The following is a 13,375-nucleotide window of genomic DNA, read 5'->3' on the forward strand; positions in this document are numbered from 1 at the left end:
GCCTACTTTCAGGAACCACGGCGATCAGCCATTTTGGGATACCCGAGCAAAGTTCAGGCTCAAGACTGAATAGTGAAATGGGAACTGCGAATGACGAGTTTTAATTGTGGACATCATGTCATTTTGCGAGTCAGTGTAGGTCACCCTGCCAGTAACCAACAAAGGGACAAAAATGCCCCATAAGCAGTACAGTGCTAATGGGAATTAAAAGCTGTTGGACGGATGATGCGGGGTTGTTTGTTGTATGTCTTTGCGTGAACAATGTCTTCCAGCATTCCCGTGTGTCAATGCTTTAAGTATCTGAATATTTCCTTGACGTGTGCTTGATTATGTTTTATTCTTATTTCGATTGTTGAGTGAAATGTGTATCGTATGCAATGTGTCGAGGGTCTGTGCGTTTTAGCATATCGCATGTGTCGCGACAACTTGTTGAGATAATTGTAATTTGCTGACAAGAAGTGAAAAGCCATGAAGAGCGTGATTGCAAAAGTTGTTTGTTGTTTGTTAAATCTGCTCTGTGAGAATGTTGAAGTCATTCCATGGAAAAGATAGAATGGGGTGCAACTGAATGATTCTGCTCTTCCACCTGAAAACACTTGTGGCTGAAGAAACAGTGTCTCGTTGAGAGATTGTCAGTTGAACGAATAGGTCGCGACAATCCATTCATCGTCTATTCTTTGTGGAAATTACCTATTTATTCTTTGTTTTGTAGTTACTTGTGAAATATCTAACTAGGGAGAGATGCAAGCATTCTGTATTGCTTTGTCTTACCCGTGTTTTAAGCTTGAATTGTTTTCTTTTCCGATTTCTTTGCTTTAGAATTGATTTTAAAGACAGACCTGGATTCCACGCTGGCCATGCGAAATCCAGCTTGAATAGATTTCATTGCAGATACGATCTGAACATTTAGGAAATAATTTGTCATTTGGGGAAATTGTGAAGAGTGTGTGTTTATACTTGGAATTTGAGTTTGGGAGATATAAACTCACACCTTTTGAGTCATCAAGTCAGAAGGGAACAGAAACTTCAGCCAAACCCGCCCATGCCGACCAAGATGCAGTATCTAGTCCAGTCTCATTTTCTCAAGTTTAACCTTCTGAAACTTTCCTTTCAATGTACCCATCCGTCTTTTAAAATAATATCAATATGTGAATATCCTTCTCTGCCACCTCGTTCCACATACCCACCACCCTCTGATTGAAAATACTGTTCAGTTCAGATTACGTTGGCCTCCTTTTAACATAAGTATGTACTGTGGTTATTGATTTCCCGACCTTAGATAATAGACGCTGCATTCACCCTACATGCTGGGCAATAAACGTCTAAGCCTGCCCAAGCTTTCACTACACTTTAGGCCCTCGAGTCCTGCCAATATTTTCGTAAATCTTCTCTGTGCTCTTTCCATCTTAAGGATATCCTTCCTATAGCAGGCTGACAACAACTGAGCACAGTACTCCAAATTGGCCTCACCAACGGCTTTCGATCAACGAGATAGGACGTCCCACCTAAATGAACATGCTGACTATCCCTTATTAGGTCCTGTCTATCCAAATGCCTGTATATTTTAGCTTTCAAAATCCCCTCCACTACTTTCCCTACTACAGAGGTTAGGGTCATCGGTAAACAGTTCCAAGGGTCTTCTTATCACCCCCGTCTTGAATAGAAACACAGTATAAGTGACCTTTCGTTCGGCAACACATGCGTGCATAATGATGATTCATATACCTCAGCTGAGGTCCCTGTAAATTATTCGTTAGCTCCCCGCAGTATCTTCGGATGTATCTATCAGGCACAAGAGATTTATTTATCTTCGTAGGTTTAGGACATCCAGGAGCTGTTCGACTGCAATGCAAACAGTCAGTTACATTAACTGTCCAACTTCCCCAGCCTTATGTATTTCGCCACGGTAAGAAGAGACGAGAAACATTCGTTAAGGATCATGTCACCTCCTGTGGCTTCACAGGTGGACCGCTTTGTTTTCTGAGGGACTCCATTTGTCTCCCGAGATAACCCGTTTCCTTAATGCACCTGCTCCTGCGTCTATTTTCTATGTTTTTATATTTTCAAAAATCGCTTAAGATTCTCCTTAATTTTATCTGCCAGCGCTATCTTCTGCCCAGTTCTGGTTCTGGTTCTGGTTGATTACTGTGCAAACACCACATAAGTGACGATCCCGCGCAGGTCGGTGTGAGTAGAGTCGTGATTAAATTTTGAAGTGGCCCTTTTTGATTACGTTGAGGAGATCTAGTTGCCCAATCCTCAGTTTAAATGACTGAACATCGGGAGCGGCACGTGTGTTGGGTGGTAACATATTCCATTCCCTTATCATCCTTGGGTAAAGGGAATATTGGCAGCAAGGTTTATTGAAATTCAGCGAGTTGGTGATGTGGGGACGGGTATTTTGTCTTGTTTCATGGCGGTTGGTGCTCTGGGATGACGGAAGATTTGATGGCGTGATTTTGTGAATCTCCTTGTAAATTGCAATAAGTTTTAGCCTGATTCTGCGGAGCTCTAGGGTATCGCATCTGAGAGATGTCAGCAGGGCCTGTTTCCACGCTGTATCTCTAAACTAAACTAAACTAAACCCAAACTCCTCCCCGCACTCTACCCACTCCCCACACTGCTCATAAAACCAAACTCTTTCCTATTCCTTCTCTCCACGCTCCCCATGGACTGAAACTCTCTCCCCACAGACTCCTCTCCTCCCCATTCCCTCCCTCCACATTCCCCATGGACTAAAACTCCCTCCCACTCTCTCCCCACCACCCACCCTCCACATGGGGCCAAACATCTCCCCATTCCCTCTCACTGCCCACAGTCCCCGTGGGCTCAAACATCTCCGCATTTCACTCCCACCGCCCACACTCCCAGTGAACCCAAATTCCTCCCCATTCCCTCCCACCACACTCCCCATGGACCCAAACTCTCTCCCACTCCCCACACTCTCATGGACACAACCTCCTCCCCATTCCCCCTCCACAGAGTTTCGGTGGAGCCAAACCCCATCCCAGAGAGACGATCCGAGGACAATTACAGTGGGAGAAAAGGTGAATAAGGTCATAAGTGACAGGAGGAGTATTAGACTATTCGACCAATCAAGTCTACCCCGCCATTCAATCATGGGTGATCTATCTCTCACTCCTAACCCCATTCTCCTGCCTTCTCCCCGTAACCTCTGACACCCGTATTAATCAATGGGAAAAGAAATCGAAAGGAGGAGAAAGAGGGAAGTGGAAGCTGTGTGTCAGAGAATTAATGAGGGAGGGAGGGAGGGAGGGATGGAGGGATGGATTGAGGCACGATGGTGTGAAAGAGGTTGAATGAGAAAGATGGATACGGGGAAAGAATGATGAAAGGAATGTGGAAGAGTGAGAGGGAGAGAGAAGGATGAATGAAGGAATTCCCGACGAAAGAGAGGAGGGAGACAGAGGCAAAGAGGAAAGTGAGTGGACTGAATGAAATTCTGTCTTCCAGAAAGTTCCGTGGCGCAGCCGAAGGAGCAGAGAGCTGAAGATGGGCCGGTGGAGTCGCCCTATCAGGTTGGCACTGTTGTGGCAAAGAGGCAGGTCGGCGTTTGTCTCCTTGTTGTCCCTCCACACCAGCACTGCCCCTCAGATACTAACTCCATGACCGCGGCCATCTGCACCTCACGCTGCCACAACAAGGCCAGCAGCATAATCAAGGACCAGTCTCACCCCGGCCACTCCCTCTTCTCCCCTCTCCCATCAGGCAAGAGGTACAGAAGTGTGAAAACGCACACCTCCTGATTCAGGGACAGTTTCTTCCCGGCTGTTATCAGGCAACTGAACCATCCTACCACAACCAGAGAGCAGTGCTGACCTACTATCTACCTCATTGATGACCCTCGGGCTATCCTTGCTGGCTTTACCTTGCACTAAACGTTATTCCCTTATCATGCGTCTATACACAGTAAATGGCTCGATTGTCATCATGCATTGTCTTTCCGCTGACTGGTTAGCACGCAACAAAAGCTTTTCACCGTACCTCAGTACTCGTGACAATAAACTAAACTGAACTAAATTCTCTCCCCCCTCCCGGTGTCGGGCACCAACCACCTCCCCCACTCCTGCCCACCGAACCCACGCCTCCAAAATCACCGTCCCCACCCCCCGTCACCGTCTCTGCCCCAGGATACTGACCCCCCCCCCCCACCACACTGAATCCCTACGTCACATCCCACTCTGCCCACTGAGACTGGCCCACGATGTTCATAAGTGATGGGAGCAGAATTAGCCCATTCGGCCCATCAAGTCCACTCCGCCGTTCAGTCATGGCTGATCTATGTCTCCCTCCTAACCCCATTCTCCTGCCTTCTCCCCATAACCCCTGACACCCGTACGAGTCAAGAGTCTATCTAGCTCTGCCTTAAAAATGTCTACTGACTTGGCCTCCACAGCCGTCTGAGGCAATTATTCCCACAGATTCACCACCCTCTGACAAAAGAAATTCCTCCTCATCTCGTTCCTAAAGGAACGTCCTTTAATTCTGAGGCTGTGGCCTCTGGTCCCAGACTCCCCCACTAATGGAAACATCCTCGTACCCCACTCCCCCGCTCCGTCCCGTTCCACGTACTGAACATCACCAACCCTGTCCCTGCCCCACTCCCCCGCGGCTAGAACCTTATCCTGTGCCTCCACACCCCAACATTCACTCCCCTGTAAACCACCCATCCCCCTTAGCTCAGTGAAAGTCCCTCCAACCCCAGACTGTGTAACCACCTCTGTCCCCTACACCCCTCCCTGTCTCTGTAACCCCCTCCCCTCCGGCCCCTACACCCCTCCCTGTCTCTGTAACCCCTCCCCTACGGCCCCTACATCCCTCCCTGTCTCTGTAACCCCCTCCCCTCCGGCCCCTACACCTCTCCCTGTCTCTGTAACCCCCTCCACTCCGGCCCCTACACCCCTCCCTGTCTCTGTAACCCCCTCCCCTCCGGCCCATACACCCCTCCCTGTCTCTGTAACCCCCTCCCCTCCGGCCCCTCCACCGTGGGCTGTTTATTCTGTTCCTGTTACCGGTGTTTCTCTCCTCACAGGAGCTGGGTCTCAGCGAGTGGGATCTGTACAGCGACCTCAACCTCAGATACAAATGAGCCGCTGCTCAACCCCTCTCAGTGTGTACCTGGCCTCTGCCCACTTTCTGTTGTTTCTCTCTGCCCATCTCTCTCTCTCTTCCCTCACTCTCTCAAACCAACCTCCCTCCCGTTGAGTTAAAGGAGACGGACAGGGAAAGTTTTCTTTACACAGAGAGTGGGTGTCCAGAACGCACTGTCAGGGTGGCACGGTGGCGCAGCGGTAGAGTCGCTGCCTTACAGCGAATGCAGCGCCGGAGACCCGGGTTCGATCCCGACTGCGGGAGCTGTCTGTACGGAGTTTGTATGTTCTCCCCGTGACCTGCGTGGGGTTTCTCCGAGATCTTCGGTTTCCTCCCACACTCCAAAGACGTACAGGTTTGTACGTTAATTGACTTGGTAAATGTAAAAATTGTCTCTAGTGTTTGTAGGATAGTGTTAGTGTGCGGGGATTGCTGGTTGGCGTGGACCCGATGGGCTGAAGGGCCTGTTTCTGCGCTGTATCTCTAAACTAGACTATTACTAAAAGGTGGTGGAGGAAGCAGACACCAGTAGTGACATTTAACAAGCTTTTCACATGAATATGGAGGGGTACGAGTTGTTCAGATAGAGACTGGTTTATCTTGGTATCATGTTCAGCACGGGCATTGTGGGCCGAAGGGCCTGTTCCTGTGCGGCACTGTTCTACGTTCTATGACTGCATGCGTCTCCACAGACGCTGCCTGACCCGCTGAGAGTTGCAGCATTTAGTGTTTTTATTTCAGATTTCCAGAGTCCGCAGTTTGTTGATGTTTGATTTGCATCTTATTCAGAGTTTAATCCCCAGCTGGGCTACACAAGTAGCCCACAGACCGTACCCCATTCAGCAGCGCTCCCTGTTCACACACGGGACGTCAGCCAACACCGCAGAGCCTCAGTGACCCAGATACTGACCCGTCGGGGTGACCGAGAAATCCGTGCCGGGTTATCGCAGTTTCATTGTGTGTGGGAGGGGAAAGGGGCAAGTCAAGAATTTAGGGCCAGAATGATCTGCAAAGTGGCACAGAGTCAGAGAGCATCGTTACTGCTCCCTCCCCCTCTCCCTCTGTGCACTGTTACCCCTACTCCCCCTCTCTGTGTACTGTTACTCTCAGCCCCCCCCCCCCCTCTCCCCTGTGTACTGTTAGTCTCACTCTCCCTCTCTCTGTGTACTGTCACTCACTGCCCCTCTCTCCCTGTACTGTTATTGTGGGATGAACTGACCTGTTGTGTCTTGTGATGAACATGGGCAGCACGGTACTGTGGGAATAGAGCGGCACGGTGGCTCGGCGGTAGAGTTGCTGCCTCACAGCTTACTTCTGCGGCAAGGAAGAGACCATGTACCATTTGTACTTACAGTATGAGAGGTTGCAGCCCGTGTTCAAGTGTCTAAAGGGGCTGCTCCCCAAGTTTTGGCTCCATTTTAGTCCTGTGCTCCTGATTTTTGGGCACCCGGTACAGAGGGGGGGGGGGGGGAGGGTCGGTGGGGTCTCCCTGCCCGTCTGCTCCTGGGCCTGGCCAAGATGGCCATTTGCGGGTCCAGGCAGCGGGTAGTCGACGGCCGCACCGGGGTCGGCTGCCTGCCCCTCTTCGGGGCCAACGTCCGTGCCCGCGTGTCCCTGGAGAGGGAACACGTGGTGTCCAGGGGCCGCTGGAGGCCTTCCGTGAACGCTGGTCGCCGCGGGACGTCGAGTGTATTATTGATAAAGTTGGCAATGTATTCATTTGATGTTTGTTTGTTTGTAAACTGCCAATATCGGCAGCCTTTGACCGTGTTACCCTTTTGTATGTTTGTTTTGTTTTCTGAATAAAAGCTTTTGTATATATTTTTAAAAAGAGACTCGGGTTTGATCCTGACTACAGGTGCTGTCTGTACGGGGTTTATACGCTCTCTCCGTGACCGCGTGGGTTTCCTCCCACATTCCAAAAACGTGCAGGTTTGTAGGTTAATTGGCTGCAGTAAATTGTCCCTCATGGTGCAGGATAGTGCTTGTGTGTGGGGTGATACATGGTGATCGCTGGTCAGCGTGGACTCGTTGAGACAAAGGGCCTGTTTCCACGCTCCATCTCTAAAGCCTAAAATAAAGATACTTCATTCCAGTGAAGTTTCCTATCAGTGCAAGACTAAACTGTTTAAATGTTGGGATAGTCCCTGCCTCAACTACCTCCTCTGGCAGCTTGTTCCACACATCCGTGGGCTGAATGGCCTAATTCTGCTCCTATCATTTATGATCTTCGTCAGCTTGACGGCAGCTGAATCCAATCCCCTCCATTAGAGTCGGAAGACGGGTCCAGACCCGAAACATCGCCTATCCATGTCCCCCACAGATTCTGCCTGACCCGCTGAGTTACTCCGGCGCTGTGTATTTTATTTGTAATCCAGCATCTGCGGTTCCTTGTGTCTTCCCTCCATTTCCTGACGCTGCCCTCGCCCTCCCTCCCGCCCGCACTCACTGGGGTCCCACACACACACACGCACTCGTCGCCCACCGCGGGAACCTCACGGCGGCCGGAGGAGCAGGGACCATGTCACAAGCGCATCGGACACAGACTGGGGAAACAGCTTGCATGAGCCGCGTGTGTATTGATGCAGCGCTGCAGAGGGTGAAGCCGGCCGGCTGAACAAAGAGCATAAATACTGGACGGTGCATGTGTGCAGGCGCTGCAGCGGCAGGGGTGGAGCGCCGAGCGCTGGGAAGGTTTGGTGATGAGGTAGGAGAGGATTACACAGTGACCAGCGCCGTGCGTCCACTGAGCCGCTGCACTTCCCATCAGCAACAACAGGGAACATGATGCACGGAGCTCCCAGGAGTTGATGCAACCGCCATTAAACATACTCCAATCACATTGATTCACAACACAATTACTTTAATAACATGAGAATAACATGAACAGATTTAGCCGGAACAACGCGGGTGCTGGTCAATCGCCTCACACAGAAATATTTTAAATACAACGCAGAATAATACAAATTAAAACACATTTCAGGTCTCAAACCTCCGTTAAATAAATTACATCAACCAACACAACCAACGATTCAATTTACAAACTCACCTTCTGCTTATACTTCGAACAACACTTCAAACGTTCAAACTCCAGTGTCAGCATTTTACTGATCACCACTTCAAGAAATCTCACAGGAATAAAGTGAAACCTGCAGGGACCAGCAGTTTGATCAAAATAACCAGAGCAATGAGCCCACGGCACAGAACGGTTCTCCTGACTTGCGGCATCAATAAAAGTGGCTGCTGTATCAATCGCCGTGTTGATGAACTCAGTGCGAGAACCAGACTGCATCACAACAGCACAGTCAGAATATCCCAGTGGGGGCAGTCTATCCCAGTCGGTAGATGCAGTCTGGAGAGGGTCGGACATGCGGCAATGATACCCGTCCCTGGTCCCCAATTCACACAGGGAGTGGGAACCACGGACCCATCCCTGACACCCCAGACTTCTCCACACAAAGTATCACCATAAAGAGGGAAATACAGCAAGTGCCAATATTGATACTGACTGGAAACATAAATAATTACTCAACGTAATTCAAAAGGAGATAATTGAAATAATATAAAATGAAATAATATAAAGGAAATTATAGCACTGACAATTGGTGAACTTTTACTGTTCTACACAGGCTCTCAGGTGAACAGTGAAAGCTGCTGTGTCCTTAAAAACATTCCTTCACACAGGGCACGTTTCACGGCAGGTGTGAGCTTTCTGCTGATTGAGATAAGAAAAGCTCTTCCCACAGACAGAACATGTGTACGGCCTCTCTCCGGTGTGGATCCGCTGGTGTCGGTGGAAGTGCCCTGTCCGTGCAAAGCTCTTCCCACAGACAGAACATGTGTATGGCCTCTCTCCGGTGTGGGTCCGCTGGTGTTGGTGGAGGTCCCCTGCCTGTGCAAAGCCCTTCCCACAGACAGAACATGTGAACGGCCTCTCTACGGTGTGGGTCCGCTGGTGTTGGTGGAGGTTCTCTGCCTGTGCAAAGCCCTTCCCACAGACAGAACATGTGTGCGGCCTCTCTCCGGTGTGGGTCCGCTGGTGTAGGTGGAGGTTCCCTGCCTGTGCAAAGCCCTTCCCACAGACAGAACATGTGTGCGGCCTCTCTCCGGTGTGGGTCCGCTGGTGTCGGTGGAGGTCCCCTGCCTGTGCAAAGCCCTTCCCACAGACAGAACATGTGTACGGCCTCTCTCCGGTGTGGGTCCGCTGGTGTAGGTGGAGAGTCCCTGCCTGTGCAAAGCCCTTCCCACAGACAGAACATGTGTACAGCCTCTCTCCGGTGTGGGTCCGCTGGTGTCGGTGGAGGTCCCCTGCCTGTGCAAAGCCCTTCCGACAGACAGAACATGTGTACGGCCTCTCTCCGGTGTGGGTCCGCTGGTGTCGGTGGAGAGTCCCTGAGTGTGCAAAGCCCTTCCCACAGACAGAACATGTGTACAGCCTCTCTCCGGTGTGGGTCCGCTGGTGTTCGTGGAGGCTCCCTGCCCGCGTGAAACACTTCCCACATTCTGCACATTCATGCCGTCTCTCCGTTATTCGTCCTGGAATATCACCTGACTTCCCTATTGCCCTCCTTCTGTCAGATGGTGTGAACGGACTCTGCTTACGTTTACTTTGTGGATCTGTGTCAACTCTGGGGGAAGAAGGTTGACCAGCTGGTGTTGGTCTGGAGGCTTCAGGATGCCTTCTTAAGTGCCTTGTAAGGTACTCCACCGTGGTGAATGCTACAGTGCAGTGAGGGCAGGGATGACAGTCTCCTTGGGTCACGCCGTCTACCGCTGGAGAAGGAAACAGAAATGATCATTTTCAGCAAAAAATCCACCCTCTGATTTGGAAGACAGATTAGTAAATGCTTCAGTGTTAATGGAGCTGCTCGGAGATGTTAATTGAAATAATTTACAGGCGTGACTAGTGAAAGATTGTGGGGAGGAGGGAGTTATCAATCACCAGATGATTCTGATAAAGACTCGAGGGGGATGAATTCTGTCTTTAATATCCCCAAGGAACAAGGTACACGTCAGAAAGTTTTTAAGAATTCTTCTAACCCTGTGTGATAACTGGCTTGTTAAAATGGGCAAGTGAAAAGCAAAGTGCAGATGTCAAATAACATCATGAGCTGGGAGTTGCTGAGGACGACAGCAGGGCAAAGGGGCTGACTGCATCTTTGTAAATGCTCAGTGATTCAGCGTGAGTTGCTACAAGGATGTTTTGAATAAAATCAGTGCATCCACAAAGTTTTTGTGCTTCTGACACCTGCGACATCATTCAGCACAATTCTCTGCACTTCACTATTCTGCAAATTTCTCATCCTTACTACAACTGCTGCTTTGTTTTTGATCATAGTTTCTGACGTGCCACTTTAAACATCCGTAATTATTTTACAGTAAATTAGTTAAAGTTTGATTATGTTGAACAATCCCTGTTCCAGGCGTACACTGGCCCTATCCCTGACCTCTATCTCCGTCACATTGACAAGTGCATCGGTACTACCTCCTGCACCCATCCTGAACTCATGGACTTCATTAACTTCACCACCAATTTCCATCCTGCACTCAAATTCACTTGGACCATCTTTGACACCACCCTCGCCTTTCTTGATCTCAGTCTCCATCACAGGCTGACATCTATTACAAACCCACTGACAGTCCACAACTACCTTGTCTACATTTCTTCCCACCCTGCTTCCTGCAAAGACTCCATCCCCTACTCCTAATTCCTCCGTCTACGCAACATCAAGATGAGGGGTTCCCTACCAGGACATCTGACGTCCTCATTCTTTAGGGAATGGAGGTTCCCCTCTCCCATCAGAGATGAGGCCTCACTCCTGTTTCCTCGGTACCCCACAGCTCTGCCTTCCCCCCCTCTCCCTATTCGTAACTGAGACAGAGTCCCGCTAGTCCTTACCTTTCACCCCCATCAGCCCTCACATACAACACATAATCCTCCGACATTTTCGCCACCTCCAACGGTATCCCACCACTAGTCACGTCTTCCCATCTCCACCCCTTTCCGCCTTCCACAGAAACCGTTCCCTCCGCAACTCCCTGGTTAATTGGGCCCTTCCCACCCAAACCACCCCCTCCCCAGGTACCTTCCCCTGCAGGAGATGCAACATCTGCCCCAATACCTCCTCCTTCAAATCTGTCCAGGCACCCCAACAGTCCTTTCAGGTTGGGCAGAGGTTCACTTGCACCTCCTCCAACCTCATCTACTGTGTTCAAGATGTGGACTCTTATACATCGGCAAGACCAAACATAGACGGATTATGGCGATCGTTTTGCTGAACACCTTCACGCAGTCCGCCTGAACCTACCTGATCTCCTGGTTGCTAAACACTTTAATTCTCCTACCCATTCCCACACTGACCTTTCTGTCCTAGGTCTCCGCCATTGTCAGAGTGAGGTTAAACGCAAATTGGAGGAACAGCATCTCATATTTTGCTTGGGCAGCTTGCAGCCCAGTGGTATGAATATAGATTTCTCTAACTTCAAGCCACAGAATTCTCTGCCACAGAAGGTAGTTGAGGCCAGTTCATTGGCTATATTTAAGAGGGAGTTAGATGTGGCCCTTTTTGCTAAAGGGATCAGGGGGCATGGAGAGAAGGCAGGTACAGGCTACTGAGCTGAATGATCAGCCATGATCATATTGAATGGCGGTGCAGGCTCGAAGGGCCGAATGGCCTACTCCTGCACCTATTTTTTATGTTTCTATGTTTCTAACCCCGGCATTCCCTTTCTCTCTATCCCTCCCCCACCCATGTCGCACCAGCTTCTTATTTTCACATAAACAAACAGATAACAAAGGCCTGTTTCTCTTATTCACAAAATGCTGAAGTAACTCAGCAGGTCAGGCAGCATCTCAGGAGAGAAGGAATGGGTGACGTTTCGGGTCGAGACCCTTCTTCAGACTGATGTCAAGGAAGGATATAAGTGGAGACAGGAAGATAGAGGAAGAACTGGGAAACGGAAGAGAGGGACAGAGGAACTATCTAAAGTTGAGGTCAATGTTCATACCACTGGGCTGCAAGTTGCCCAAGCCAAATATGAGGTGCTGTTCCTCTAATTTCCGGTGGGCCTCACTATGGCACTGGAGGAGGCCCATGACAGAAAGATCATACTGGAAGTGGGAGAGGAAGTTGAAGTGCTCAGCCACCGGGAGATCAGGTTGGTTAAGGCGGACTGAGTGAAGGTGTTGAGCGAAACGATCGCCGAGCCTGCGTTTGGTTTCGCCGAAATAAAGAAATTGACATTTAGAGCAGCGGATGCAATGGATGAGGTGCAGGTGAACCTCTGTCTCACCTGGAAAGACTGTTTCTGTCCTTGGATGTAGTTGAGGGGGGAGGTAAAGGGACCGGTGTTGCATCTCGTGCGGTTGTAGGGGAAAGTGCCCGGGGTTGGGGTGGTTTGGGTAGGAAGGGACGAGTGGACCAGGGAGTTACGGAGGGAACGGTCTCTGCGGAACGCAGAGAGGGGAGGGGATGGGAAGATGTGGCCAGTGGTGGGGTCCTGTTGTAGGTGACGGAAATGATGGAGGATGATTTGTTGGATACTCTGGCTGATGGGGTGGAAGGTGAGAACGAGGGGGATTCTGCCCTTGTTGCAAATGGGGGGAGGGGGAGCAAGAGTGGAGCTGCGGGATATAGAAGAGGCCCTAGTGTGAGCCTCATCTATAATGGAAGAGGGGAAGCCCCGTTTCCTGAAGAATGAGGACATCTCTGATGCCCTAGAGTGAAACACCTCATCCCGGGCGCAGATACGCCGTAGACGGAGGAGTTGGGAGTAGGGGATAGACTTTTTGCAGGAGACCGGGTGGGAAGAAGTGTAGTCCAGATAGCTGTGCGAGTCAGTGGGTTTATAGTAAATGTCAATCAGTAGTCTGTTTCCTGTGATGGAGATGGTGAGGTCCAGAAACGGTAGGGAGATGTCGGAGATAGTCCAGAAATGGTAGGTTTCCTTTATTATTTTTACTTTTTTGCATATCTTTCATTCATTGTTCTTTATCTCTCCACATCGTTGTTTAATATCTCTCGTTTCCCTCTTCCCTAACTAGTCGGAAGGGTCTCGACCCAAAACATCACCCATCCCTTCTCTCACGAGATGCTGCCTGTCCCGCTGAGTAAATCCAGCATTTTGTGTCTATCTGCAGCATCTGCAGTTCCTTCCCACACAATTAAAGTTGCCTGCAGTTCCCCGATTTGTGCAGAATCCTCACGTTTTGGGTCTTGGTTTGACATCCACATTGTGGTCCATGTGATTCCCAGCTCCTTGG

General features: G+C 50.0%; 1 protein-coding gene across 1 annotated transcript in view; it reads right to left on the reverse strand.

Moving 5' to 3' along the window:
* LOC144612193 (uncharacterized) overlaps positions 1 to 11,024 on the reverse strand; it is a 44,043-nt gene extending 33,019 nt beyond the window's left edge. Inside the window, exons 1-4 of the mRNA XM_078431751.1 lie at positions 11,012 to 11,024; positions 8,795 to 9,885; positions 8,162 to 8,398; positions 840 to 898 (exon numbers count right to left, since the gene is read on the reverse strand). Of these exons, the coding sequence (XP_078287877.1) occupies positions 840 to 898; positions 8,162 to 8,398; positions 8,795 to 9,885; positions 11,012 to 11,024 (1,400 nt within the window). The remainder of the gene's footprint in view (positions 1 to 839; positions 899 to 8,161; positions 8,399 to 8,794; positions 9,886 to 11,011) is intronic.
* Positions 11,025 to 13,375: the final 2,351 nt, after the last annotated feature.

Source organism: Rhinoraja longicauda, chromosome 43 (assembly GCF_053455715.1).
Source record: "Rhinoraja longicauda isolate Sanriku21f chromosome 43, sRhiLon1.1, whole genome shotgun sequence".
Lineage (NCBI taxonomy): Eukaryota > Metazoa > Chordata > Chondrichthyes > Rajiformes > Arhynchobatidae > Rhinoraja > Rhinoraja longicauda.